Consider the following 26,628-nt stretch of genomic DNA (forward strand, 5'->3'; position numbering starts at 1 on the left):
ATGCAATCACATACCAACCTTGTCAATTAGTAGCGAGGGAGGCCCGGATAAGTGGCCAACAACACAAAAGTTACACCCCGAACCGACGAACTGAAGTGCTAGGACGATGAGGGTGGCTCAGCCAGAGCCTGGAAAATACCATACGAAGAGAGATCTTCCCAGTTAGCGTTGAATGTGGCCAAAGGCTGGCGTCACCTCGATGATTTAGGGCCAACGGATGACGAACGCATGAGGAGGGTTGAGGTGCATTATAGGGCAGCACTTGAGTTGTCAGGCTCGTCCAAGAAGCGCGGAGGCCCGCAAAGAAAGAGACCCGGACCGCGGGAGGCGAGAGGCCATGGGCCGTCTGGCCACCCGTGAGGTTGGGCGGCCGTGACGAGAGACCTGGCGTGCCGTTCTCGCGGTTCTGCGGGCAGCTGTCAGGGCTAACATGAGAGGGGTCATCAAGTAAGGCTATGTAGAAGAGGCATGAGGTCACCTGGCGAATACGTGCTCTGCAAACTGACGAACGAAGGTCCCAATACGAGGTTTGGAAGAGTGGCAGAGCAGAGTAGGCGATATTACCCCCTGCGTCAGAAGGGCCGCAGTGTGGGTGAGGGCGGCTAAGACTCCTAAGCCAACGACGGTGAGCCTTGAGGGGCTCGATTGGTCACGGCCAGGCACGTTGGAATGAGGGGAGCTGTTTGATGGTGAGGTAGAGTGAGAGAGAGAGAGAGAGAGAGTGAAAAGAGGAATAAGCAATGTGGCAAACGTGTGCTTTGACAATACTTTCAAATGGTTTGCAGAACATTGAGAGTAGTGTTTTCTATTCATCCAAGGGCGGAAGAATGAAGAATAATCAATGTAAGTCATGTACGGATGAGCTGCGGGAGCTATGGCCAGAGGTTCAACAGTGCTCACGGCTCACGGAGGGAGTTGAGATGAAAGTGATGGCAGTCAGATCAGGTACCCACTTGAGCAAAGTAAGGTAAAGATATCCGTAGCTAAGATGATGTGCTGTATGGACTAGGTACGAATACTCCGTAAAGTGACAGATTGTACGGATGTGGACGGATAAAGTGAGAGACTTGAAAGGTGGGATGAGAGGTGAGAGGATGCAATTGCATGGGCAGCTGTCATTTCGGAAGGTGAATGCCCACACGCACTGCCGACGGGTGCGAGGGGGCCCTGCGCGTGGGCCGTGATCACTGATGGACGAGGATCACTGTACGGACATGGATCCTTAGTGGGCAATCTAGCGGGCATGGTGGACTTTATCAACGCGTAGGGCAGATTCGCATGTCTCGCACTCTCCCTTGGATTCAAGTCGCGCTCTTTTCGGCCAGTTCTACTTACAGACAAGGTATCTTACAGGTAGGTAAAGGTAACGTAAAGGCAGCCCGCTTCAGGTCTCTTGGTGTTGCTCATCCTGAAGGTATCCGTAGTCGAGATGGTATTGGCTGGTCGCAAGCTGTAACCCCACTTATCGAAGACGCGTTTAATTGGCCGTGTATCGCGGTACGGAGAGTGGAGACTGGAAGGGAAGTTGCATTCTGGGTGAGGTGCACTTGGCCGCTGCTGCCTTTCCTGTTCGCGCCGACCAATCACATGATGGAAACAGCCCGTCGCATGAACGTCGCTTTCCTCTTAACCCACTTTTCCAACGAGTCTCTCTTTCCTGACGGGATTTTACGTGTGGTGTTTCTTAGTGTACATAGGTACGTGGGTACGTGTCTGCCCCACTCTCACATTACAGCTCTTCGCCTGCCCGCCCGGTCAGACTCGCAGACAGGGAAGGCACTGACGACTGGCAAGCCCGGCAAGGAAAGAGAAAAGCTGCATCTGACTTTCCCTGATTGATCTATGGATGATTGGTGTGGTCCACTCTGTGTCTCTCACCTGCATTGGCCCATCTCGACACGCCAGGAATACGACGTCTTCATTGGCCTTGTCACGGAACTCGCGTTTTACCACGTCGCTTTCTGTCTCTGTCTCGTCACTGTCTCTGGCGCTTCCAGTCTCTCTCTCAGTCTCATCTCTCTTTCTCTACCCGTATGGAACACTTCCCATTATTGCCTGTCGATGCACCAGAGGTTCACTGTTCGACGTCTTGGAACCACCCAATCTCGCACCGGCACACTGCTGAACGCGCCCGTCTCTGGAGGCTTGAGCATTCGTTCGACCCAACTCGTTCAGCTTCCAACTTCTCGAGGTAAGAGAGCAAGCATCCATGATCCCAATCCCTTCAACGCAGTTGGCAGATCAATTCACCTACCTACTCTGTTCCCCCCATCTTATCCTGTCCTACCTTACCCTTACCCTGCCAGGCATCCCTCGCCCCCTTGCCCTGGCACGCCGCACACCATCTTCCACGTCCCATCTCCGTCTCCATCGGCTGAGAACTAACTCTTACAGTCTTACTCCACCCAAACGCCAGACCGTGTTTGCTGTACGCTGCCTCCGCGTCTCTTTTAGAGCAAGGTACCCGTCATCCCTAGACTGCCCTATTCTTTCCCCTCCTACAAATCCCATCATCAAAGTATCTCTCTCCAACTGCTGACAAGGCGCCTGCACTTAGGTTCCTCCTGGTCTCTACTCTCCAAACGTCCTTAGTTGACTCCTTACACACCCGTCTTCCTCGAAATACCATACCGTCACTTGCTTCTCTAGGCACTGGGTGGTCCATCTCTGTCCCTCACGCAGTAGCGCAACTCAGCTTCAAACCACTTTTTTAGCCCCAGGGCCTTGCATCCTGCGACCAACGCCGCCTGCTACCGTCTCCATCGGCATCCATCCAACAAGACACCGCCAGACTATCGCTCTGTCGAACCCAAGACCGAGACCAGGCCCAGGACCCAAACCCAGGCCTTACGGAGTACCTTACCGATACACGCCCTTCTCTATCCCACCCCCGGTTCCGTGCGCGCGCGCCCTCTCTTCCTGTCCGCGTCTTTCTCCCGCTCTCGAGACCGCATCTCAATCTCAGTCCCTACCTTTCCTGAGAGTAATCCCTGCTCCCTACCGACGCTCACCTCGCTCGCCCTCTTTTCTCTCTCTATCCCCCCCTTCCCACCCCACGCCAGCTCGTCGACTCCGTTTCGGTCACTCTCTTCCTGCAACCAACTCGACGATTCCACTGCGCGGAAGAGAATAACAAAATTAAACAACAAATCCTCACCCTCGCTACTCCATCCCAACGCACACCTAACCGCCACCCGCAGAGCTTCAACACCGTCGAGTCTGTCTGGCACCGACTTGTTTTCTCGGGGAACTTATCGACGAGGGGACGCTGCAAATCAACCACGAGTCCCCATTCTCCACGAATCGAACCGACTGTTGATCACAGAGCAACTGGGACCCAAGGCATCAACTGAAAGCCGCTGGCTGGGCTGCTCCCATTCCCGACGCACCGCACCGCATCGCATCCTACTGCAGAACCATAACACCATATCCACTCGCCCTGTTGCGCGCACAACCGCTTCGATCCACACACGATGGCATCTATTTCCCGTCAACCCTTTGCGCCTCTCGACGGCACCCGACTGCAGAATCTGACGAGCATTAAGAATAGACAGAATGGTATGTTTGATCAATCCACGACCAAACACACCCGTTCCTCTCCCCGCAATTCTCATGTTCTCTTGTTCCGTACTTGCGACGTCGCAGACGTTGGACGTGGCGCTCTCACATGAGATCCCCCCGCCATGCTGCTGGAATGCGCCTAAACCCCCAACTTGAGCACCTGCCACAAAACATGTCGAACTACTTGGGCAAAATTGATTGCTAATTCTTTCAACAGCTGCTCCATCAGCCACTGGCGGCAAGCGCAAAGCTTCAGATAGCGTAGAGACCGACGATTGCGAAAATGTCGACCCGTTTGCTTTTTCTAAGCGATCTAAAAGCTCCGAAACCTTCTACCCGTCAAAGGATGTCCTCAAGCCTTCGTCCTTCATCCTCACAAAGGCCGCGCCGCTCGCCGCAAGCCCCGTGTTGAACTCCTCGAGGCCTACCCTCCCTCGCCCTCGCAGTCTGCTCCAGCCCAAATCGCCGTCCGCAAAGATCAACACCGCTATCGCCAAGTCCTCCCCACTCTCGGCCCCCGCTGGCCGTTCGCCAACTCGCGGCAAGCGCTCTGGCATCCTTTCCAACCGTCGTAGAACCGCTGGTCCCTATACGCGCGTAGACCCGCCTGCCTTCAACCTGCCTTCATCCTCCTCGGCACCATTCAGCCTCGATGCTGCGCTCAAGGGGACTATCCCGAGCTATGCTGCCCGTTCCACCGTTGCCACGTCTTCGCGGAATGTCGTTAAGGACCTTGACGAGCCTGACCTGAAGGCATCTTGGTTTTTTGATATCCACGAGGATACGCCGGAGCAAGAAATGACCAACATGCTGCAGCACGGTACTTGTGTCCTTGACATTAGCTCGGATGAAGAGAGTGAACGCAAGGCTAGCAGAGACCGCGCAGAGGGTCGCGACAAGGAGAATGTACCGCCTGTCGATGATGTGAGCCAGACATCTGCACGTCGATCTGCTCGTCGTACCAGTGAGGACGAGATGATCTTTGAGAAGGAGAGGATAGCTCTGGGCGAGATGGACGCCAGCGAATTCTATGCCTTCGGCTGCGACGAGTCATCGATCATCATCATTCCTGCCGACGAAGAGGAAGAAGAAGAAAACGAGGTGGCCGCCCCTCAGACCGCAGTGCCAGAACTAAAAGAGATTGTCCCGGAACCCACAGTAGCCTCGCTCGAGGTTCCCGTGGAAGAAAAAGGTGTAGACGAGCTCATGGGCAAATCCTCAGAGACAGCAGCTAAGGCTGCGCTCTTGGAGCCAATGGAAGGCACGGGTGAGAGCTTTGAGCTGTGGGAAAGTGGAAGCGCCAAAGACGAAACAGAGGTGGCGGTTGCCGAATGCTGATAATCGCTTGCTTTCCTGTGATTATTGGGCTTGACTATGCTTCGCTTCCAACTATTCACCATCTTTTTAATCACGGGTCCATGATGAATGCGGCGTTTGCAACGGTTGTTCGGGATTTCGGATGGACAAAGCAAGGACTAAGCGACGGGGAACCCTGGGGCACTCTTGGTGTAGGAACAACGGATATGGGTGCCATGTTTTGTACAAAGCCGGGTTCGGAGTATTGCTATTGTTGGATTTCGTTTGAGCGATTGATGTTCTCATCAATAAAGCACTATTGACGGGTTTATTTTGTGACCACATGAAGCATCAGTGCTACCATACCCGTGATCAACCCCAGCCATCAACTCTGGCCGTGTAATTATGTAGCCCATTTCAGGACTTCATCATCCGTCGTCGCATCATCCACCGATTCATCCGGTTGCTTCAAGATGTGCCGTCTGGTGTTGGTCCGCGATCTGGTCCCACGTGACAGCCGCCCACGCACCCTGCGCGGTCGCTCCAACGCCCGTATTCCGGGGCTCCACTCGGCCCGCATGTGCCCACTACCTACACCTCAGCATCCAGAACCGCGCCACCCACTCGACAGCCACTCCCATCTCTCACCAGCGCAGTGGCCCGCACTCACATCCGCTCATTGGATCACAAGGAGTAGATATTGCAGTACCGAGACTCCCTGTGAAACGGCATTCCGAGACTCAATGGCATCGATCAATGACCTCGCAACGGCGGCCATAGCGACTTCGGCCGCAACCGACGGGCAGCCCGGGGATGCTCTCCCTGTCACCACGCCGCCGGCGGGTGTCATTCGCGGCGCCTTTATTGCCTTTGAAGGTCTTGATCGGAGCGGCAAGACTACGCAGGTGAAATTGCTTGAGCAGCGTTTGATTGAGGAGGGGAAGAAGGTCAAAGTCATGCGGTTTCCGGGTGTGTGTATTCCAACTTGACGACGTTAACGCCGCTTCTCCCCTTTTTTTGCCATGTGCATGTTCATCAAGTATGTACCATTGCTAACTGAACTCATCTTATAGACAGAACAACGCCCATTGGCCAGATGATCGATGCCTATCTCAAGAGCTCAGTCGAGATGGAAGACCACGTCATCCACCTCCTCTTTAGCGCAAACAGATGGGAAGCAGTGTAAGTCTCCAACATCTCGATAGCCCATGAAGCCTCACGAAACTTACACATCAAACAGAAAAAACATTCAAAATCTCCTGGCGTCAGGATACATCGTCATTTGCGACAGGTATTATCACTCCGGCATCGTCTACTCCGCCGCGAAACAGAACCCCCACCTAAACCTCCACTGGGCGCGCCAACCGGAAATCGGCCTCCCCCGGCCGGACCTCGTCCTGTTTCTCGACCTCGAAGAGGCCGTCGCCAGGGAGCGCGGAGGCTGGGGCGGGGAGGTGTACGAAAAGGCCGAGTTCCAGAAGCGGGTGCGTGAGCTGTTCTGGGGGCTGAGCTTGGGGCGAGTTGGCCCTGATGGCGGGTTAGGCGAGGAGGGCAGGGTTGACCGGGAGTTCCGGCAGGAGGAGGAGGATTTGGTTGTGGTTGATGCTGGGGGGACGCTGGAGGATGTTGCGGAGGAGATTTGGAGGAAGATTGGGCCGAGGGTGGAGGGGGTTGAGAAGGGTGTGGCTGGGAGCACGGTGAGGGTTGTGTCATGAGTTCGTAACTCATGATTTACAGAGCAAAGAGAAAATTCTGGCTAGCGTTATCGAATGGTGTGGAATCTGGTGAAGATGCGTAAGGTACTTGGACCAACATAATCGATTCCACCGGCTAAGCATGCTGGTGATCTGAAGGCGACGACCCATCATATCTCCAACTAATAGCGTCCAGTTTGGGCCAGATGTTCTCAAAAAGCTTGCACCTTTCATCCAGGTTTGTAGAATTCGACACCGTCATGACGCTCGAGGTATCACCCACACCCCCCAAGATCGCGACATCGAGCGGAGCATAAGACGATCCCACGGCCGGCCACCCAGGCCCTGCGGAAGGATTCTTGACAAATCGCGCAATGACGCCCCTAAAGTATTCATACATTGCGTACGTTTGAGGGGTATAAGGTGTGGTATCTGGATCGGTGAAGAGAAGAATGATCTCTGAGCCGTGAAACCTGCCCAGCCAGTCGTATTCTTTGGGTAAGAGATTCAAGATTGAGGTATTGAAATGGTAGCGCCAGGTAGAGATATCATTCGAAGACGCCGCCGACGCAAGTATAGATTGCGGCTGCGCCTGTCGTCAGCAACTTCGAGGTCTGGTGAGGGTCAGTTGGGGAGGAACGTACGCAAGACCAGAGCAAGTCAGTGTAAATGGCCGAAGCAAGATCAAAGTCGGTAATTACACTAGGATCAGAGCGGTACATGGAGTTGATCATCTCCCGGTCTTCGGACGGTATGAGGGCCCGCGGAAGATATGCATCGAAGAAGGCTGTCATGTTGACTTTGTCGTTGACCAGACCGCGCCCTTCTTCCTCCACAGTGCCCGTCAGGATCGGAACTTTAACAACACACGCGTTTCTCCAGAGTTCGCCTGGTTTGCTGAGAACCGTCGATTTGTCAAGCTGCGGTCCGAAAGTGATACGATACTTCCGCATGGCGCTGATGAGGGTTTCTCCTGGGACGGCTTTCATACATTCTAGTTCATCTGACGAGTTGGCGCATCCAACTAGACCCGACAGTCCCGTCCAGGCCTTGATTCCAGGCGATGGTTGTGCAAGGTGCCCGAAGCTCATCTGCCCACTGGACATGATGGCACCACGAAAAGGGACCAAAGTGTCGTTGGCGTAGGCTTTAAGGTGGTGGTCCACGGAAAAGGATCCAGCGGACTGGCCCCAGATTGTCACCTTGGATGGGTCACCGCCAAAGGTGGCGATGTTGTCTTGTACCCAAGCCAGAGCCAGACGCTGGTCGTGTAGACCCAAGTTTTGTTCGCTCGGTGGGATCTCATGTGATGCAGGGAAGCCGAAGACTATACAGCGCATGCGTTAGTTCTTGACCCTTGTATAGATGATCATCATCATCATAGCTTGGACGCAACGTACCATTTGTGCGGTAGTTCAGAGTCACGGCGATAATGCCTTCATATGCCGCAAAAGCAGAAAGATCAAGTCTGCCATGACCCAGCTGCCATCCACCGCCATGGATAAAGACAACCACAGCATGCCTGGCATCGGGGAATCTGGTTGCGGGGGCGAAAACATTTATGCTCAGACAGTCTTCACTTTCAGGTGATGCTGGGGTGTTGAAGAGACTTTCGAGGAGTTCAGGTCTTGGGCCGAGCTCTTTGGGAGAAACATCAAGTCAGTAAAGGAGGCAGAGGGGCGGGTGAGTATAGCTGTCTGTTACCGTTGATGCCAAAGTTCTGGAGACATGCTGGCCCAAACGTTGTAGCATTGAGAATGTCGACCCACGGCTTCGGTGGTTGAGGTAGGGAGAATCGTTCAGGTATAGAGGCATAGGGGATCCCGAGAAACTTTTTCACTGACGCTGTTGCGTTTGGACGACTCGTCGAGATGCCTTGGATCGGACCCGAGGATATCGTGGCAGTTGGAAAGGCTGTTAAAGTGGCCGAGGAAACAGCAGACGAAAGGAGCAACTTCTGGATCTTCATGATCAGTGAGTTCGAAAGTGATAAACCAGTCTTGCCTTTGAATATGGGTATATTTCGGCAAGAGTAAGCTTCAAAATCTTGAATCAGTAGCGACGAATGAACATCTTACAGGCTACTAAATCTTTCACGTCGTGCCCTTACTTATATACTCCTCGCAATCCATCCGAGAGCCTCAAAGATCGCTAGCATAACAGCATCGATCATGAAAACCGAAGTCAGCGGAAAGACTCGTACCGATCCAGGATATCTGCCTAGCGAGGCATGCTGACCATCTGACATCTTGTGTATGTGCAGATCATCACATCAATCACTACGAAGCCTGCGATCACTTCATGCGATATGGCTGGTCTGCTTGCTCGGGCGTAAACCTCACGCAACTTCAACATAATGCGAAAAACGATGCCAAGAAAACAAATGCTTGCGTCGGAGTGGCGGAGCAACCTCAAGGGTCCTTTCCCGGCCAACACGAGATACGAAGCCAAGCCACTAGGCGGAATTTTGGGGTATAGCATGTAAGTGGCTGGAAGGCGTGTCAGATTCGCAGGGAGATAACTTCAATCTCAAGACGATAGTCGGAAGAAAGTCAGGCTGTCGCAAGCTTACAACGCGAACAGTGTTCAAGAAGAATCTGGATGAAATTGATTACAAAAGAAATCCAATAAGATGACTTGCGGAGACAACAAAAGAACGCTTCATCTGCTCATAACCCATAATCCGTAATCCGTGACCCATAGCCTATGACCATAACCTCTCGTCTTATCCAGACAACCAAGTAGTACAAGACTCTAAGAAATCGCACCGAAATAGACTTCATCCAATTTTTTACCACATTTCGGCTGTCAGACTTGCTCCGGACTATGTGTGACGATAATCGAAGGCAGAGGCGGCCTCAACGCGACGCCACGGGTATCGAACCTCCCATCAAGCGTATCCGTTCCGACGGTAGACCCGTAGTCGCTCAATGACCCGTTCCGCCGCACGCCGGTATCAACGGCAAGCTGCTCCCAATCCTTAGCCCACGCCGTTCCGGGGGGAGGGGGACACGGCTTGTCCTTGTTCGCCGGCGGGGCGAGCTTACCGTTCCCAGGGCAGAGGCATTCGGGCGCGTTGGCAGGTGTGATCTTGATGGCCGGCGCGACGGAGGTCTGTTCCAGCTCGGGAAGAGGAGGCAATGGCTCTGCGATGGGGAGCATGATGCCGAGGGAGTCCGGGTGCGGGTACGGAATCGGTGGGACGGGCGGGATTTGCTCCCGGCGTCTGGGGTAGCTGGCTTTGCGGACGAGTTTGGCTCTTGCTGGGGCCGGGATCGTGTGTCGATGGTTGGCGGGGAAGTAGTAGTAGGCGGGAGGGGTCGGAGGACGGCTGTTAGGCCGGCTTGAAGGCTTGGCTTCCTCGTCCTTGAGGTCCTTTTCGAAAGCGCTGACTAGACATGTAACCACGTTTCGCCGCCTGAAGCAGGGCAGCTCGAATGGGTGTGAAGCAATCTCCAGCACAAGAATGACGACAATGCTGGAAAGTCTAATGGAAGGATGTCAGTTAGGATGCATTTTGTACGCAAACATCACCAAGTTGTGACGTACATTCCGACGACGGATACTGAGAAGTTTAACTCGGTAATGGGGCTTTGTGTCACAAAGCCGGGGTAATGTGACAGAGCTACCGAAGAGAGAATCACTGCCGGAATCCAGAGCAAGAGACCCAGTCGGGCGACGATGACTGCCCACGATACCAGAGGTGATTGCAGCGACTGTCTCTTGACAACCTGGTAGTTGCGGAACGACACAATGATGTGCAACACCACGTACATGGGGGAGATCATCGACTTGGAAGAATCGTTAGCCACAACATTCCAGTAAGCCACAGCTACCAGAGGGGGAGAACATACACCAAATAGGATGAAGCTTTGACTGAGACAGTCGCGCTCGCCAGTCTTTGAAGGCCGGAACTGAAGAGCCGAAAGGCAGAGACCTCCACCGGACGCGACGATCATGAGGAACATGACAGCGATCATGACAATCGGGAGAGGCTTCGGCGGGGACTTTGTGGAAACATCGCTTCCCGACATGGAGGACTTTGTCTCCAACGACTCGACGACACTGACGGTGTCGTCACCTTTGAGAGAAGTTGCCATGACAGAAGGCGGCAAGGGGTTGATCGGATACTTAGCTGTTGCATGAGTTTCCACCATCTTCACTTAGATATCCTTCTCGGAGCAGCTTCATATATCACCTGAAGCGGGATGGCTGGTGTCTTCGTGATGGCTGCTAGCACTTGCTGGCGTGGCGGGTGTGCTTTCAACATTCCAGCCCGAGACTAAAGCAGGCACTGGCCACTGGGGGCCAATGGCCATCTGGGGTAGTTGTGGGCTGGAGAACGGTTGCATCGGAACGCAAAGGTCTATCGATCCGATGCATTCCAGAACATGGCTGCTACTGAGCAGCGTTGAAAGCCTCAGAAAGCTATGCGTGGTTGGCAGATCCAGCTCGAGCTCGGGCTTCCCCTGGCCAGTATCAGTAGACATGTCAATAACGGCCCGAGGCTGGTCAAGAATTTGTAGCTGAACCGGATGGCTGTGATTTTAGCCGGCCTGGTGAAGCGTGGAAGAAACATGATCTACTCAGCAATCGATCGCACCGGAATCGAAGCCGAGTGAGTAGTCAGACACCGAGTGCAGCGAGCTCGGATTATCACACAAATAGGCAAGGCTAAAAAAGCGAGGCGGCGTCTGCGTCTGGGGGACTCTAAATCATGATATATTGACGGAACAATTTGTTTTCAAATACAAATCCTGTTGCTAAAGCTAATGATGAGGAGTATCCGACCATGAAACTACCATGCGTAGATATGTGTTCAATATATAACGAGCGTGTTTTGGACGGGATGGCAACCGCACGGAATATGACCGGATGCACCACGCGTTCGATGAAGGGAAACATAGCCGATGCCTCGAGGAGGGCAATTCAAATCTCCTCTCCAAGACGGGCCTCACGGTCGCCAGTCCAGTCATCCCGCTCGTAGAAACGGAAGACGAGGTCGTAATCCTCAAAGTCATGGACTACGCGGTCAATACGACGGTATCCGCGGACAGGGTCAACAAGACGTTGAACGGCAGTCCCTCGAGAGGCATAGTCTCCCATGCCGTAGGGGTTTGCGCTCTTGCCCTTAGCCTCGAACAGAGTCACACTGAAGCGGCCAGGTTTGAAGATGTCAACGACGTGCTCGATGATCTCAGCCGTGGTACGGCCACTCTGACCTCCAGGAACGTTGGTCTCGAAAGAGGCAAAGGAACAGTTAGGTTCCGGAGTGACATGGACGGTGAAGTAGTGAGCGGCATTCCCGCCCTTCTCGTTCTGCGAGCCGTCTTCTTCGTCGGCAATGGCAGGAATGACACCATTGGCGGAAAAGCCACAGGGGCTGAAGAGGTAGGCGTCGACGCGAGCTCCGGGATACTTCCTGGTCGGGTACACGCTGGAGAGGCCGCAACCCTCGGAAACGACAGTTCCAATAGCGTGACCCTCGGTAGTCAGAGCCTCAGTAGCGGCACGATCCCCATCGTTGAGGTCAGACTCGCCAATATTCTCAAAGACATCGACATGCTCCTCGCCCGCCTTCTCATGAACGTGAGACATATCACCCAAACTCTGGTGGGCGTCATCCCGAGCTGCCTGGGTCTGCTGCAAGTGCAACTTGTCGGTAGCGACCGCACTCGCGTCCGCCAAGTAGAACTGCTTCGCATTTTCAGGGTCGAGATCAGTCATGAGGATTTCAAGAGTTTCGTCACTGCGCTCCTCGAAGCCGCTGCTGAAGCTGGCCACGCTACCAGTGGGAATCCTGGCGGCGAATGCAGCAGCTTCTTCAGCCTCGTCCGGGGTCCTAGGGGGCGTCAAGGTTTTGTTCGGCGTGGTGATGTAGAGGTACCAATGGTCCCCATTCATTTTACCGACCATGTAGGCGCTGCCACCCTCGAAAAGGTCATCCAAGTATTTGACCTCGGATCTCCAGCTACGATGGGGACCCTGCTGGCGGTCAGGGAACAAAAAGTTCTTGCGACTGTAGAAGACTCGGTAGGGGGTCGCAGCAGCCTTGATGTTGGTGGATTCCTTGGCATTGTGGAACGGAAAGCCAGCATGTTCGGCCGCGATATGGAGCAGTCGCTGCAAGCCCAGGAGGAGAGTAGTCGTGCCGCAAGTCTTGAGGATGAGCTTGTGGGGGAAGACAAACAAGCTCGACTCGGACAGGAGGTAGGCGTCGACAGAGTCAGACTCGAGGACGGACAGGATCTTGCAGTTGACCATATCGAGCATGGTAACCCAAGTATCGGCGGAGACAGCTTTCAAGCCATTGGGCTGGGCGCTGGCGGGAAGAGACTCGGGGCCAGGGGCGAACCACACTTCGAGTAGCTTTTCAGGGCCTGGAGAACATGTTTGTTAGTAAGTGGCTGAAGTAGTGGAGGTTTGCTGGTACTGGGCCATCTTACCTTCGAAGGCGTTTGTCGAGTCTAGGTCAGCAGCGACATCATGATTGATTGTCAGATGAGGAGTAGCCTCAGCCGGAGAGAGGGCGTAGTCGTTGGGGACCGAAGGGTTGACCATCTTCTGCAGGACCAGCTTTTGGGGCGCAACCCGGGAGCTTGAGAGAGAGCAGGCTGAGATGTTGATGACTTTCCCGGCAAAGGGCTAGAAGTCCGCGGGACACTAGCTACCGCTCAAACGAACTTTGCGGCGTTCGTTTGAGAGAGTAGGCCCACAGGAGGGTGGACAATTTTTGAGGCTGGCGGAGCCAGCAGCAAACAGTGTAGAAGAGGTGCAACGTCGCTTGAGGACGTTAGGGAGGTCGGGCGTTGAGGGGTAGGAAAATAACCCTAAGGATCGGAATTGTGTCTTGTTGTAGGGCCTCGTTCTGGCAGAAACCGATACCTGTGGTGGAGTATCGGACCCGGCAGACGAGGTTATCTGCGCGATGGGAGGTTGGAGAGATGGCGGAAGAGGAGTGTAGTAGAAGAGCGATGATTCTATGGAAGTGTGTTTTGTGCTTGGTGGTTAGGCAGGTGTTATCTGGGCCTAGGAAAGGATGATGTTAGCGGGATGCGCCGATGTTGTGAAGAAGGCCAATGGTTATAGGATGGGATTGAACAGTAGACCGAGCATGCGATAGGTAGTAGTTCCATTGGATGTCCCAAAAGAAGGATGAGAGGCTTACTTAGCGGGCTTGGAGAGGAAGCGTAAGAGGTCGACTTGGTTCATAGATGGCCAGAAATCGGCTGGGGTCGCAGAGCGAGGGGCAGCGTGAATGCCACCAGTACTGAGATCACCGTCGCAGGGTTGCTAGATTTGGGTATTGATCATAGAGGTGTTGTCGGATTGAGAGAAGAGGCTCGCGTGTCGCACAACCGAAGAAAGGTGTCGGCGTGGAAAGGTAGGTTGTCAATTTTGAAGCTTCCGGGAGAGATTCCGTCGTGGTGGATGTGGATGTGGATGGGCTTGTTGTGGTTCGTGGTGGAGGGGAAGCGTTGTTCTGGTGGGTTAAGGAAAAAAAAAAAAAAAAAAGTTGTTTCTGCAAATTGAGCGACAATTGGCAGCATGGGGCGACCCCTCCCCGGCTCCCCACGCAAAAATTTCAGCCCAAGCTACGAGGATGCAAGCCGCAGCCTGCAGGAGCTTATAACTGGGAGGACATTCTGGCTAAAGCAGACTTGGAGGTACTTTCTCGCATGTACTCCGTACCTCCCTTCCCTCTCACTGCCATTGCGCACTTCTCGATTGGCAACGTTTCTTTGGCGGTATTTATTGACCGACTCTCCGCTGCAGACGGCGATTTTGGGATTGCCTAATGTTTCCCTGCTGATGAACCTGTCCTTCCCCCCATCTTCTTCATACCGGAGCACGTTACAATCATACTCAGTCCCTACCTTATGCCAGTGGAGAGCTATGCCCGGGAAAGCACGGAAAAGACATCCTAGAGGTTGCGAGACAGGGAGAGACATTGGTGGCTTGGGTAGCTTAGGGACTGCAGGGGGGACGTGTCTCGCTGAAGAACGGGATTCAGACGTCATTTTTCGCAGCCCAGGCCTGGACCCAAGATGAAAACCACCCGACCTGTCATGGAGGGGGGCAACTTCCAGCCTGTATCCGTACAGAGAGTGTACCTAGGTTAGGGACCACCCAGAACCAGCCTACCCTTTCGTACAGTCATGCCGGTGGCATAGTGACATGTCACCCAAGGCGATTGAGTCTGAGAGAAAGAACAGACGCAGCATGTGATGAATTGTACGGTAGATTGATAGTGTAAAGGGGATGCATCTCTTTCCCATATCCATGTTAAGTAGATGCACACAAGTATCTAGACATGCGGTGAAACCGTAAGATTCGTGTTCTTCCAACTTTCTAGGCGTTTGACAGCGGCTTAGGCAAGATACCTATCAATCAGGTACCGTCATGTTTTTATGGGGCTTTCCCCATCCGAGGCACCAGGAATGCCACCAATCTCGATGCTTCCTCACGTGCTTCCAAGCCTCCTGCGAATCGATGACTGGGCCGCACATCGGACATTGTGAACGACGGCGGAGTCAGGCCCGTCAACGTGGAGCTATTCGTACCTGGTGTTTTGTGAATTTCCCCAGTATCGCTGATGCGTCTTGGGCTGCCAATTTGCATGCTGTTTCGGCTTCGCCATGCCCAGTGTTCCTGTGCAGCGAGCTTTGCGATTACAGTACTCGACCCCTGGCACGTCAGACTTGGGCACCAAGACGGACGTCTTCATCTCGCCAGTGACCAAAACCTGCAGCACGGGACGGATAGTGAGCCTAGAGTCTACTGCTTGAGTTGACAATGTAGATGGCTCATTTGCTCATGACTGTGCCTGTGCCTGTGCCTCAACCGTTGTTGTGAGTTTGGATGTGATTTCGCTGAAGATGTGGGACAGCGAACAGTCCTGGTACTTTTCAACAAGAGTATCGCCCTTCGTCTCGCCCTCCTCCTCGGTGCGACCAATATCCTGGCCGTGGATTTGCGTCCCTTGGGGGTACTGTGGTCTCCTGCCGGACTCGACAAGTTCGCCGAATTGGGGGTCGATGGGTACGGTGCCGAGGAACGGCACGGAAAACTCCTGGGCCATGACGGCTCCTCCGCCGGAACTAAAAATGTTGGTGCACTCTGAGCAGTGTGGGCAGACGAAGCCGCTCATATTCTCAACAACACCGAGAACCTTGATATTGGTCTTGACGCAAAAGTTGAGCTCCTTTTTGACATCCGCTGTGGCAACCGCCTGTGGTGTTGTGACTACAACAGCACCCGCAACCTGGCCAGGACGAGCGTCTCGCAGCAGTGTCTCAGCAAGGGAAATGTGCTCATCGCTGGTACCCGGGGGCGTATCGATGAGCAGATAATCGGTCTCATCCCACAAGACATCGGAAAGGAACTGCCTGACCATGGCCGTCTTTTTAGGCCCGCGCCAGACGACGGCATCGCCGCGTCTGGGCAAGAGGAACCCGAGACTCATGGCATGGAACGAGCCGATGCCTTTTTCTTCGACGGCATCGTGGACCGGCACGGGGAGCCAGCCTCCAGGGGCTTGCTTCACCTTCTCGGCTTCAATCGACAGCATGCGAGGGATTGAAGGTCCAGTGAGGTCGACATCGAGCACACCAACCGAATGGCCCGCCAGAGCGAGGGATAAGGCTAGTTGTGTCGTCACTGAAGACTTTCCGACGCCACCTTTACCCGACAGGACCTACACAGCCAGTCAGTCGACGTTCGGTGCTTACACGGAGGGAAAATGAGGGGTCCTACGAGCACGATGTGCTTCACTTTGGAAAGCGACATGCCGATGATGGAATCTTTGCAATTATAGAAGTGAATATGAATCTGATAAGTGAGAGAGAGACGCTGCGCAGAGGGGTATGTCGAAAAAGCGTAGTATACCGAGTTTGGCAATGGAGCTGAAAGTGAGGTTAAAGAGCAAGTCAAGTACGTCTCATTTGAAATCAAAGCTGTACTTGTTCCCCACCCAATGGCAGTGTGACTGATTGTGTGAGCCCGTGGGGTTTGTAAGCACCGGCAAGACAACCTTACCACAAGAACCAGAAAGTTTGCCTCTCGCGGTCTAGGCCTAATGTGTTGGAGTGCTGGTCTTGCTAACTTGCTCGAGGCTCGTGGGGAGGTCGGTGGTAGGTATTGTACACAGCGTTTGACGTGTTCTAGAAGAATTCCATGGCATCCTTTGGTCTTTTGACTGCCCCTCCAGTGCTTGGTGGCATGTCATCCGCAATCGGCGGAATGCGGTGCTGGGCATTAGGTTGTTTATCTTATCAGATATCTCCGTCTTATCGAGTATCTTATCGATTGTGGCTAAATGTCGGGACGGAGTGCGTGTGTGCCGTGCCCGCAATGGGAAGGGAAGCCTAAAAGGGAAGGGACGCGGCTGGAACCGTGAGACCCACTCCTAGAACGCCAAGCTCCAATCCCAGACACGCAGTGAGTTGAAGTTGAAGGAGAAGGAACTCCTGGTCGTGCACGGATACTCTCCGACACGTCCGGAATCCACGACGGGTCGTCTGGGGACTGGCACGCCGCACAGCTGGATGCCATTGCTGGTTCTGGTTCTGGCCCTGCCTTTCTGCGGCGCTCTATCTGTCCCTTGCCTTTCCCAGTCTGATCTCCCATCTCAATCTCGCAATCTCCCCTTCCCTTTTTTCCGTCCATTATTCTTAACAGTCCAATCTGCGAAGCTTGTTTCTGCTGTCGAGTTCCTCACTGACACTAGCGCGTCCACTCCATTGAGACAACGCCATCATCCTGTTCACTCTTTCGGCACTCTCTCTTTGTTCCAGTATCGCTTCTGTTCCTGTTGCACAGCTTAGGGTATTGCCATCTGCGACCAACCGAGTCGCGGCTCGCGAACCCAGGAGACAATAACATGGCTACCTAGCCTGCCCCTCAATCGCAACGCCCTCACTTGCGGAAGACCGCAGGCTTCCCCGAATCGACTCCCTCAACATCATGAATTGTAGTCTCTCACTATGGACGATCCATGGGGCTCCCCGTGGGCATCTACCGACAACACAAATGCGCCCTCTACCAGTCCCTCCAAGACCATCATCGAACCTCCCCCACCCGCTTTCCTCTCCACCCCGAGCAACCTGAACTTGCCTTCCAGCCAGTCGGCCTGGCTCGATGATGATGCCTTTGGCGATTGGGCATCCTCCGACGCCGGACACACCACGAATGCATCTCCGTGGACTTGGGGAAACGATGCTACGCCAATTGAAGGTCTGACACCGAGTTATGAACCAAGACCGAGACGGAAGAGCAGCACGCCCAGATGGCCTCGAAGCCGATCACCCTCGCCGGGGCTAAGACCTCCCATTACTCCCAACACCGCCCCTCACCTGGCTTCCCCAGGCCAGCCCTCACCCGACCCCTGGGCGAACCACGTATCGAACTACACAAAAGACGATCCTGAACCATTAGCGGATCTTCCCCAGATACCAAACGTGCCTCCGCTTGTGCTCGAGCAAGCGCAGATCGGTCTGGGTTTGACGAATCCTCCCAATGCGTTCGAGAAAGAATTCATTGCCCATACACCAATAACAACACAATTCACTGAATCCCTTGCCGAACCCTCACACGAATACCTACAGTTCAGCGATACCCCGATTTTCGACCGATTCCCTACCACCCCTGAGCAAGGTCGCGATGCTGCTCACTCTTCAGCCTCAGCCTCGTCTGACAATGACGACGAAAACGACGATCAGACAGACGCGAGACACGCCGACTCCCCCATAACATCCATTGAAGACAATGCCTTGCCCAAACCTGCGCAGAGGAAAGCTTCTGGCAAGGTTCTGGAGCTCGTTGAGATGTATGATGGCATTGCCAAGCGAACCACAAATTCCCCTGAGCGGGCGCCTTCATTACGCCGTAGTGTAAGCCGGGAACCAGATGCTGACCCAGAGGATATGCAACCTGGCCAGGACATCACCAAAGATGGCAGGGCAGCTGGGGATCAGGAGCTTACGGAATCTCGCGACACGACGGCTTCGACCGCGGAGGAATCTATTGACCAAGGGAGCAAAGCTGAAGAGGACCCCGTCAAGATTGACAAACCGACACGCCCAAATCACGAGTCCTTCAAGGTTGACCTCCAGCACCTCGAGCTTCTCCTGCCAGACATCGCCTTGGATTCATCAATCTCCCCCGAAGATGTACCGGATCGAGTCATACATGACAGCTTCGCGAGCATCTCCGAGCGCAAGATGTGGTATCGATTATCCCGCCACGAATCTTTGCGTAAGCATAATGCGGGAGACGATGACAACTATGTTCGGATCAATTGGACAAATTCGACTCTGCGGCAAGAAACATTGAAGACTGTTCGTCGTTGGATAGAGGAAGATTCATTCGGAGGAAGGCCTTTCCGGGGAGGGCTGGCACGAACTGCAGGCGGCAAAAGCTTTGGCTGGGACGCGACAACAGCAGCATCTCCGGTCGACCTTGACAGAGTATTCGGCCGTAAGGCGAAGCGGAAGGCGTCGATTCATCGGCCAACGCACTCAATAAGCGGCCTGCCTTCTCTATCGGCGGCCCCTACACTCCCTGGCTCTACGGGGAGCACGCCAGCCATGGGACAAGGCAGCGATAACTGGGAAGGTCTCGCGACCTTCGGCTGGAGCAGCGGGCCTGGTGATATAAAACCACCGACGGCAACGGCAACGCAAGATCCTCAGGTCAAGAGCATACCACTGCCTCTGGCTTTCACCGGATTCGATAATGCGCCAACGTCCCGGGCGTCCCTGCCGGCGTTTCTGAAGCCGATCGCGCCGACTCCTCTACCAGCATCAAGCACCACAAGCTTAAAGGAGGTGGAGGACGCGGATGCGGAGGATGATGAATGGGGAGACATGGTTTCTCCAACGACGGCTGAAGCAACGGATTCCACTTCCCTTCCCAAGACTAGTTGGGATTCGTTCTCAACCAACCCGCTAGCCGAAGTCACAAGCATGCCGCCTCCCGATGCTTTCTTGACTAGCAGCCACCCGGGAGCCGATGCACTCCGCACCGGGAATAACAAAGAAAATGATTCCCGTAACAAATCAGGACTGTGGGATATTGGCAATGTCATCGGCAGCCCCGCCCCCGCCTCCACATCTTCTGCGGCAGCAGGCGTACCCCAAAGCCAAGACGGCCTTCTCAGCCCGTCAGTAACATCTCCATACACATTCAGGCCGGCGTCTACGGTCAAGCGACCAGCAAGTATCTCCATCGCAGCCACTCTCAACGACCCGCCGGACCCATTGCTGTCTGGTATAGCCGGCGTATCTGCGGGAGGGCCTGCTGAAACCCCACGCACAACGGGCTTCCAGACGCCGTCCACGGCGCTGCCGTCCAAGACGAGCACCGAGGATTATGATTTTGTGCAGCAATTTGTGCATGAGCTGCCAGATTTATCGTATATGCTTAGATGAGCGTTTTCTCTGGGTCATTTTTGACACTATTCACATAAAGTACCTCGACGCAAGCTAGGGTAGAAGCGCGAGAGGACGGGGCATTTAGGTAGCGTTTTGCTGTACCCATACTTCATTCTTTCTCTCATCATTTAGCCATACACCTAAAGTATACATGTATATTGCATTCATTCTGGCGTTTGGTGGGCATTGGAAAAACCCCATAGGTCCGTATGGTAACGGCGCCTTGGATATGGGCCTCTTTTTGGCATATATATCGTATATAGGGAGTGATTGTACAATCTAGGTACGCATAGTATTTGACTCAAGCACATCTTCGCATGCCTCGGTATGCCCTCGCGATGAACAGAGCTCCGTGTATAAACCCGAGGCAACGCAAATCTCGGAGGCGTATGACGTGCGGCCAAGCCGTTTTGCGTGGCCGAGCACATCCACCTGTGGGTTATGCCAGCGGAGCGTTTGGCCGGAAAGGATGGGCATCCCCCGTGTCAGAGCCCGACTCGCGATCCCGACTTTGACTGCCGTCTCGACCGTGATTGCCGTACTCAGTGCCGTGCGGGGACTCGCGGGGACTCGCGGGGGGCTTTAGGACACTTGTTGCGGGCTGGCTGTGTCAAAAGGGGCGTCGTCTGGTCTTAGCCAAAGGATTTGGACGGGGGGAGGGGAGAGGCCAAGCGCTCAAGAGTCAAGGGGGCGTGTCGGTTCTCCGCGCCCCGCGATATCCACCAGGACAGGGTCCCAAAGAAAGCTTAACGCATGGCGTAGCGTCACGGGTGTCTCGGTTTGTTATCATCTTTTTTTAAATGGCTGCTGCTTGGGTTTAGTAACGTAACTGACCTTGCCTAGCACCCCAAGTACGGATACTCATGAGAAACAAGTACAAGAAGGGCCCCCGGGCGTCCACATGTCGACAACTTTCTGATTATTCCCGTGGAACTCTAAATTTGCATCACGTCTGTCGAGGCCCTCTTTTTTCTCATATATCAGCTCTTTCTGGCCTCTCTCTTCTCTTCACCTGGTGAATCGGCCTTCATTCATGACGAGAAAATCTTGACCATGGCCATTCTAGAGCTTCTCATCACGCCCTGGGCACCGGCCCTGCTGGTAGTAGGCGTAGCTGTCTACTACCTCTACCCTTTCTTCGTCACATTCGGTTCCCTTCGTGGAATTCCGGCACCGTTTCCAGCACAATTCACCAATTTGTGGCTCCTCTCCGTTGTCCGGCGAGGCACGCGATACCTCACCGTCGATGAGATCCACAAGAAGATGGGGCCCGTGGTTCGCATTCAGCCCAACCATGTGAGCATCGCCGACGATGAGGCCATTCAAGCCATCTACGGCCACGGCAATGGCTTCCTCAAGGCGTAAGTTTCTCACTCATGAATTGAGGCTATACACTCATTCAGTGGCCTCTAAACTCAAGTCCCGAGCCAAGACCATTCAATGTTTGAACCAAGACTGACCCCGCACCAGAGACTTCTACGACGCCTTCGTCTCCATCCGGAGAGGACTCTTCAATACCAGAGACCGCCATGAGCACTCCCGCAAGCGCAAGATTGTGTCGCACACCTTCTCCGTCAAGTCTATTGGCCAATTCGAGCCGTATATGCACGAGAACCTGGTCCTCTTCGTCCGGAAGTGGGATGAGCTCGCCAAGAACAACCCGGCCGGCGCCACCATTGACTGCTTGAAATGGTTCAACTACTTGGCATTTGACATCATTGGCGATCTGGCGTTCGGTGCGCCGTTCGGCATGCTTGCCTCCGGCGCTGATATCGCCGAGGTCCGCGAATCCCCCAACAGCCCGCCCATCTACGCACCCGCCATTGAGATTTTGAACCGCAGAGGCGAGGTTTCTGCTACTCTTGGAATCATGCCCGAGCTGAAGCCCTGGGCAAAATACATTCCGGATCCCTTCTTCAGCCAAGGCTTGGAGGCCGTACAGAACCTCGCGGGCATGGCTATTGCACGTGTCAAGGCTAGACTGGACAACCCGCCCGATATTGACAGACTCGATCTTCTTGCGCGACTGATGGAGGGCCGTGACGACAAGGGAGAGCCGCTGGGTAGAGAGGAGCTCACGGCCGAGGCGTTGACGCAGCTGATTGCGGGTAGTGACACGACATCCAACTCTTCCTGCGCGCTCCTGTACCACGCTGCGAGAACCCCTGGTGTGTTGGAGAAGTTGCAAAAGGAACTCGACGAGGCCATCTCCCCCACCGTTGATGTTCCGACCTACGAAATGATCAAGGACCTTCCCTACCTCGCCATGGTTATTGACGAGACCCTCCGGTACCACTCTACCTCTGGCATCGGTCTCCCGCGTCAGATCCCGGAGAACTCGCCCGGCGTCACCATTCGCGGCCACTTCTTCCCTCCCGGCACCGTTCTCAGCGTTCCCTCGTACACCATGCACCACTCCAAGGAGATCTGGGGACCTGACGCCGACGATTTCCGTCCCGAGAGATGGGAGTCGCTGACGCCGAGACAGAAGAATGCTTTCATCCCGTTCAGCACTGGACCTAGGGCCTGCGTTGGAAGGAACGTGGCGGAGATGGAGATGAAGCTTATTGTCGCTACATGGGCCAGGAGGTACAAGGTTGAGTTGAGACAGGAGATCATGGAGACGAACGAGGGATTCTTGAGGAAGCCTTTGGCGTTGGACATCAATATCAAGAGGCGGTGAATGCGCGACTGTATGGCAACAAAACGTTGCTCTGGGACTCTTTAGATTGTCACGGCAGGGTATATAGCGCTTGCACTTGCTCTCAATTGATTCTCAATCTTTTCGCTCTCAACTATGCTCGTGGAAGCTCATTACATTCATGCCACGCCGTATCTTTCGTCATGTTGTCTCATTTATTGTGTGCCCTTCGAACGCCAGCTGTCGCTATCTGTGTCGCTCTACGGAGTACAGTTCATGTACACGTTTACTGCCAAGTCTCCCTAATATGCGGCGATAAGTCCCAGGTATTCTCGCTCTGGAGTAGACCCTGGCAACGTTGCATATGCCTCGACGGAATAGCAGCCAGTCTTATAAGTGTCGCGGAGATAGCATCAATGTTGCCGTGCATCCGGGAAGCTTCTCAATCCGACCTGCTCGGACGGTGAAAAAATAATCCACACGCCGGCGAGATAAGATGGGTCAACATGCGACTTCAAGGTTCTGTTTATAGGAGATTTGGCCAATGTACTTAATAAAGCTTGAGATGTTTATCCAGGGACCAATCGTATGCATCAAATGTCTCTTTAAAGTTTGCTCCAGGGCCCATGGTTTTCGGTGTACTTTCCCATGTACATCTCCGACACTAGAACTCTCCCTGGAAATCGCCTTGTGCCCACTCATTCGAGAACCATGCCAAGGAATCCAAACCCATGGGTTCCATGTTGAAATCGAGACTGTCAAGGGCTCCCTCGAATGCATTGTTGACCTCTAGTGAACCAAGCGCAGTGGGTTGTGGTGGTACAGGTGCCTGCTCATCGGGCTTGTTGGCTTCAGGAACCTGTATGTCCTCCCACGCGCCGATGCCAAATGGTCGATTGGTGAGCTCATCGGCCGCCGGCGCGCCTCTGTCTGGATCATCCGCCAGCTGTACCTGCTTCGCGCGAGCAAGGCGGATGCGCTTAGTACCGTTGCCGTTTCTTTCGTCCTGGGGCTCCTCGCTAAGTAGCCGACTAGGGGTAGCTTGTATAGAGAGACCATGATCCATGAGCCGTTGAAGATCGGCTTGCTGAGATCACTAATCAGCATACTCATTGATAGGAGGAAAAACGGTGAAGTTACTTACAATTGAGACTGCGGCTGTCCCAGAGCAACAGCCCTTGGTTACCTCAAGACATATTGAAGCCTTTTTGCGAAGGATATCCGGCGTGAGACCGTACTCTTCCGCGTTTAAATGGTAAATATAGTATAGCATGCGGATACATTGATACGCGCATACCGGCATGTCGAGGTCCGCAACGGGGTAATGGTCTAACGCCCTGATGGAGGTGAACATGTTTGACATTTCCATCGCATGCTCATAGCACTGGCGCTGACATCCGGCGATGAACTCGGGACCCAGCCGCTCAGCAGCCGACCGAGTCAAAGAATCGCGAAGCCCAACAAGTCCTATCCTGAAGAGATCACAGTTGCATTGCCGCAACCAGACATGGATCATGATGAAGACGCAGAGACGGGGGGAGTATGCTCGCAACCGCAGGCTGTTGTCGGACCAGCGGAACGACACAGGTAAGCGCTCAGCAAAGTCTGAAAGCTCCTTTGCAAACGACTGAAGCTGTTCCTGCAGGCGCCCGAGATCGTCGTTGGAACAATTCGACGCTCGTTTGGCGAACTTGAGAATTCTGCCGCGGAGCCAGAGGATGCGTACGTGTAACGCCAAGCTGCCAATGTCGTCGTTCTCGGACTCATCGGGACTAGGGACCAGCGGCCGTAACGAAGGCGGCGCAAGATCGAATTCAAAGTCTCTTTCATTGCACGGCAGGGAAATATGAATCGTCTCTGGCGTCCACAAGGTGAGATCGCGGTATCCTCCAGCCATGCCCTGGTCAATCATGAATAGTGCCCACATCAGGCGTCGTCTGGATTCCTGGGCGAGGAAGCACAGATCGGGGTTGTCGTAGTTGAGCCGGAGAGCCGTGGCGAATCTGGCCGCGGTTGCGGCAAGCATGAATGCGCTTGAGAAGCGTCGAGTCAAGATGCGATACTTGATTATGAGAGCAAGTGTTTGAACTTTGATCGTTGACGCATTCTCAAGGCCTTTCAGAATGAGACTCTCAGACTCGTCGATGCATTTCTCCCCATACTCTCTGGTTCCCGGCCCAAGGTCAGTGAGCATGCTCGTGATACCAATGAGAGCCAGCAGCAGCGGCCGGTCCAGACCACCGACGTTATGCCGCTGCATGAGAGAGGCTCGATGAAGGAAGGACAGCATGGGAATGTGATGAACATGGCGGAAGAAGTTGTCTAGAGCTCGACTTATCAGAGACTCGAATTGAGGATCAGGTGCCGAGCTGGTTTCAGTCAGTGGATAAGGTACGTGAAGGAGTGAGGACAGTGAATGTGAGCCTACAGATCATGATTAAAGGTGCTCGGAGTGTTGGAGGCCATGGCATCGGCCATGGCGGCATCGGAATCGTGTGCCGCATCTTCTCTGGACAACGACCGACGGTTCCGCGCGTCACGATTGGTAGCGGGTGCTGAATTTGATGATGTTGGTGATCTGACTATGTGGTCGACGAGACCCGGAGGGTTGATGCTCAGCCGGGTGCGCTTGGAAGCTCTGTAGACACACTCGATGCCTTGAGTACGACATCGATCACACGCCGGTGTGTGGCCACTACATCGAGCTTTACGTGAGTGACAGCTCTGACATGCTTGCCGGACACGGCGTCTCGGCAGGGGAAAGGTAGGAGCGGCAGCGACACCATTAGCATCGGAAGATGGGTCTTCGTAGGTACATGAGAAACCGAGGCGTTCGCAGTTGCTGCAAATGTCGCGTCGGCCGTCGCAGCGGACCTTACGGGCCCGGCAGGTGACACATGTGGTCGCCGAGGATCGCTTTGTCGGTTTCGGAGACACGGACGAGGCTGCAGCTGAGGCTGTCACGGTGGTAGCTGCGGCGGCGGCCAGGTCTGCGGTTGCGTTTGCCGTCGTTGAAGCGGCGGCAGCGGTGGCAGCGGCAGTCGGTGGTCTGTCGGGTCGGAGGTGATGTCCAAGGTTGTCGTTGTTGTTATTGTTGACGCTGCTGTTGCCGATGGTGTTGCTACCGTACAAGTCTGCCATTCTCCCAATTACCTCGATAGGCGCGCGCCCTCGTTGCTCACCGGAACTCGGCGGCGCGTACAATAGACATGGAGAGACAGATGAGGCTCAGTCTAGGGCTCATGGATTGCCCATTCCGGAGAGGAATCGGCGTGGGTCTATTTGAGCGCGCGCGCAGCCGCAGCGTGTCTACCTACTGTATCCGTTCCGAGTTGCGACTAGGTATGCAGGAGAAATCCGGGGAACAATTACACTGTGTGTGACTGTGCAGCTTCTGCTTACTTGACGTAAAGCAGGGGCAGAGTGAGAATTGACAGTCTAGTTTGGGGATACGGAGGACCGGGAATGCGTGGAAAGAGAGAAGGTGACGGAGGAGACTGGCTATGGGAGATGCTCCGTGACCAAATTGTGAACTGTGCATGTGTCTCTCGGCACCACACTCGTTCTCACTTCTCTATCCTCAATTGAGCCCCGGCAACGGTCTCTCTCAGGGGACGAGGTATGGAGTACCTCTACCCTTCAGTACATGTTTGAATACGTTCCTAGCCCAAGTCATAGCCGCAACCGGGGGCTTTCGGGGTCTCTTTGGGACCTTGGGAGGTGGTATTGATTCCTTGGTATCGGAGCTTTCAGGCGAGCTCAGGTGAACAACCAGGCCATGGCTGGGCGTTCATTAGTGGAGTGCGCTTCCCTGTTGCTGCCAGCGCAGCTCCCCGAAAATCTCACCGCCGGGATGGGCAGGGCGAGGAACTTAGTTTCTAGGAACATCCACTACCCCCAGAGACCTGGTGAGTCTATAAGGCATACTTCGTACAAGACAAAAAGCACTTCAACTAACGGAGATTTAACCAAGGCAAAGACGAGTTAAGTCATTAGTCGACTC

At 54.2% G+C, this 26,628-nt stretch overlaps 10 protein-coding genes across 10 annotated transcripts; 5 read left to right on the forward strand and 5 right to left on the reverse strand.

Moving 5' to 3' along the window:
• Window positions 1–3,473: 3,473 nt before the first annotated feature.
• BDP55DRAFT_635987 (uncharacterized protein) lies at window positions 3,474–4,899 on the forward strand (the record flags this gene model as incomplete). The annotated part of the gene is made up of 2 exons (XM_060572845.1): window positions 3,474–3,558; window positions 3,779–4,899. 2 exons carry the CDS (start codon window positions 3,474–3,476, stop codon window positions 4,897–4,899), a joined length of 1,206 nt encoding a protein of 401 aa, XP_060425346.1.
• A 701-nt stretch (window positions 4,900–5,600) lies between these two features.
• On the forward strand, window positions 5,601–6,572 carry BDP55DRAFT_560648 (thymidylate kinase; the record flags this gene model as incomplete). Its single annotated transcript, XM_060570006.1, has 3 exons — window positions 5,601–5,826; window positions 5,931–6,039; window positions 6,098–6,572. 3 exons carry the CDS (start codon window positions 5,601–5,603, stop codon window positions 6,570–6,572), a joined length of 810 nt encoding a protein of 269 aa, XP_060425347.1.
• Window positions 6,573–6,687: 115 nt separating this feature from the next.
• On the reverse strand, window positions 6,688–8,520 carry BDP55DRAFT_732392 (Alpha/Beta hydrolase protein; the record flags this gene model as incomplete). The annotated part of the gene is made up of 4 exons (XM_060579937.1): window positions 6,688–7,137; window positions 7,196–7,878; window positions 7,952–8,191; window positions 8,256–8,520. 4 exons carry the CDS (start codon window positions 8,518–8,520, stop codon window positions 6,688–6,690), a joined length of 1,638 nt encoding a protein of 545 aa, XP_060425348.1.
• An 839-nt stretch (window positions 8,521–9,359) lies between these two features.
• Window positions 9,360–10,651, reverse strand: BDP55DRAFT_732393 (uncharacterized protein; the record flags this gene model as incomplete). Its single annotated transcript, XM_060579938.1, has 3 exons — window positions 9,360–10,038; window positions 10,101–10,342; window positions 10,406–10,651. The coding sequence occupies 3 exons, from the start codon at window positions 10,649–10,651 to the stop codon at window positions 9,360–9,362; spliced, it is 1,167 nt and encodes a 388-aa protein (XP_060425349.1).
• Window positions 10,652–11,480: 829 nt separating this feature from the next.
• On the reverse strand, window positions 11,481–13,112 carry BDP55DRAFT_560660 (adenosylmethionine decarboxylase; the record flags this gene model as incomplete). Its single annotated transcript, XM_060570009.1, has 2 exons — window positions 11,481–12,931; window positions 12,998–13,112. The coding sequence occupies 2 exons, from the start codon at window positions 13,110–13,112 to the stop codon at window positions 11,481–11,483; spliced, it is 1,566 nt and encodes a 521-aa protein (XP_060425350.1).
• A 2,254-nt stretch (window positions 13,113–15,366) lies between these two features.
• Window positions 15,367–16,340, reverse strand: BDP55DRAFT_560739 (P-loop containing nucleoside triphosphate hydrolase protein; the record flags this gene model as incomplete). The annotated part of the gene is made up of 2 exons (XM_060570017.1): window positions 15,367–16,248; window positions 16,308–16,340. 2 exons carry the CDS (start codon window positions 16,338–16,340, stop codon window positions 15,367–15,369), a joined length of 915 nt encoding a protein of 304 aa, XP_060425351.1.
• Window positions 16,341–17,536: 1,196 nt separating this feature from the next.
• Window positions 17,537–19,981, forward strand: BDP55DRAFT_732396 (uncharacterized protein; the record flags this gene model as incomplete). Its single annotated transcript, XM_060579939.1, has 1 exon — window positions 17,537–19,981. The coding sequence occupies one exon, from the start codon at window positions 17,537–17,539 to the stop codon at window positions 19,979–19,981; it is 2,445 nt and encodes an 814-aa protein (XP_060425352.1).
• A 1,056-nt stretch (window positions 19,982–21,037) lies between these two features.
• BDP55DRAFT_560804 (cytochrome P450) lies at window positions 21,038–22,667 on the forward strand (the record flags this gene model as incomplete). The annotated part of the gene is made up of 2 exons (XM_060570023.1): window positions 21,038–21,345; window positions 21,455–22,667. 2 exons carry the CDS (start codon window positions 21,038–21,040, stop codon window positions 22,665–22,667), a joined length of 1,521 nt encoding a protein of 506 aa, XP_060425353.1.
• An 80-nt stretch (window positions 22,668–22,747) lies between these two features.
• BDP55DRAFT_297313 (uncharacterized protein) lies at window positions 22,748–23,224 on the forward strand. The gene has a single exon (XM_060566596.1). The coding sequence runs from the start codon at window positions 22,829–22,831 to the stop codon at window positions 23,090–23,092; it is 264 nt and encodes an 87-aa protein (XP_060425354.1). The 5' UTR covers window positions 22,748–22,828; the 3' UTR covers window positions 23,093–23,224.
• On the reverse strand, window positions 23,191–25,852 carry BDP55DRAFT_297305 (uncharacterized protein). The gene is made up of 3 exons (XM_060566595.1): window positions 25,054–25,852; window positions 23,770–24,994; window positions 23,191–23,712 (listed from the first exon to the last, which is right to left on the reverse strand). Exons 1-3 carry the CDS (start codon window positions 25,764–25,766, stop codon window positions 23,290–23,292), a joined length of 2,361 nt encoding a protein of 786 aa, XP_060425355.1. The 5' UTR covers window positions 25,767–25,852; the 3' UTR covers window positions 23,191–23,289.
• Window positions 25,853–26,628: the final 776 nt, after the last annotated feature.

Source organism: Colletotrichum godetiae (assembly GCF_030913485.1).
Source record: "Colletotrichum godetiae strain CBS 193.32 chromosome Unknown BDP55scaffold_48, whole genome shotgun sequence".
Taxonomy (NCBI): Eukaryota; Fungi; Ascomycota; class Sordariomycetes; order Glomerellales; family Glomerellaceae; genus Colletotrichum; species Colletotrichum godetiae.

Excerpts from the sequence above, each read along its gene's own strand:
- BDP55DRAFT_297313 (XM_060566596.1), top strand. The coding sequence starts at position 22,829 with ATGTTGTCTCATTTATTGTGTGCCCTTCGAACGCCAGCTGTCGCTATC.
- BDP55DRAFT_297305 (XM_060566595.1), bottom strand. The coding sequence starts at position 25,766 with ATGGCAGACTTGTACGGTAGCAACACCATCGGCAACAGCAGCGTCAAC. Across the intron at positions 24,995-25,053 it reads AGCACCTTTAATCATGATCT|CTCGGCACCTGATCCTCAAT; the intron begins GTAGGCTCACAT and ends GACTGAAACCAG. Across the intron at positions 23,713-23,769 it reads GGACAGCCGCAGTCTCAATT|CAAGCCGATCTTCAACGGCT; the intron begins GTAAGTAACTTC and ends TAGTGATCTCAG.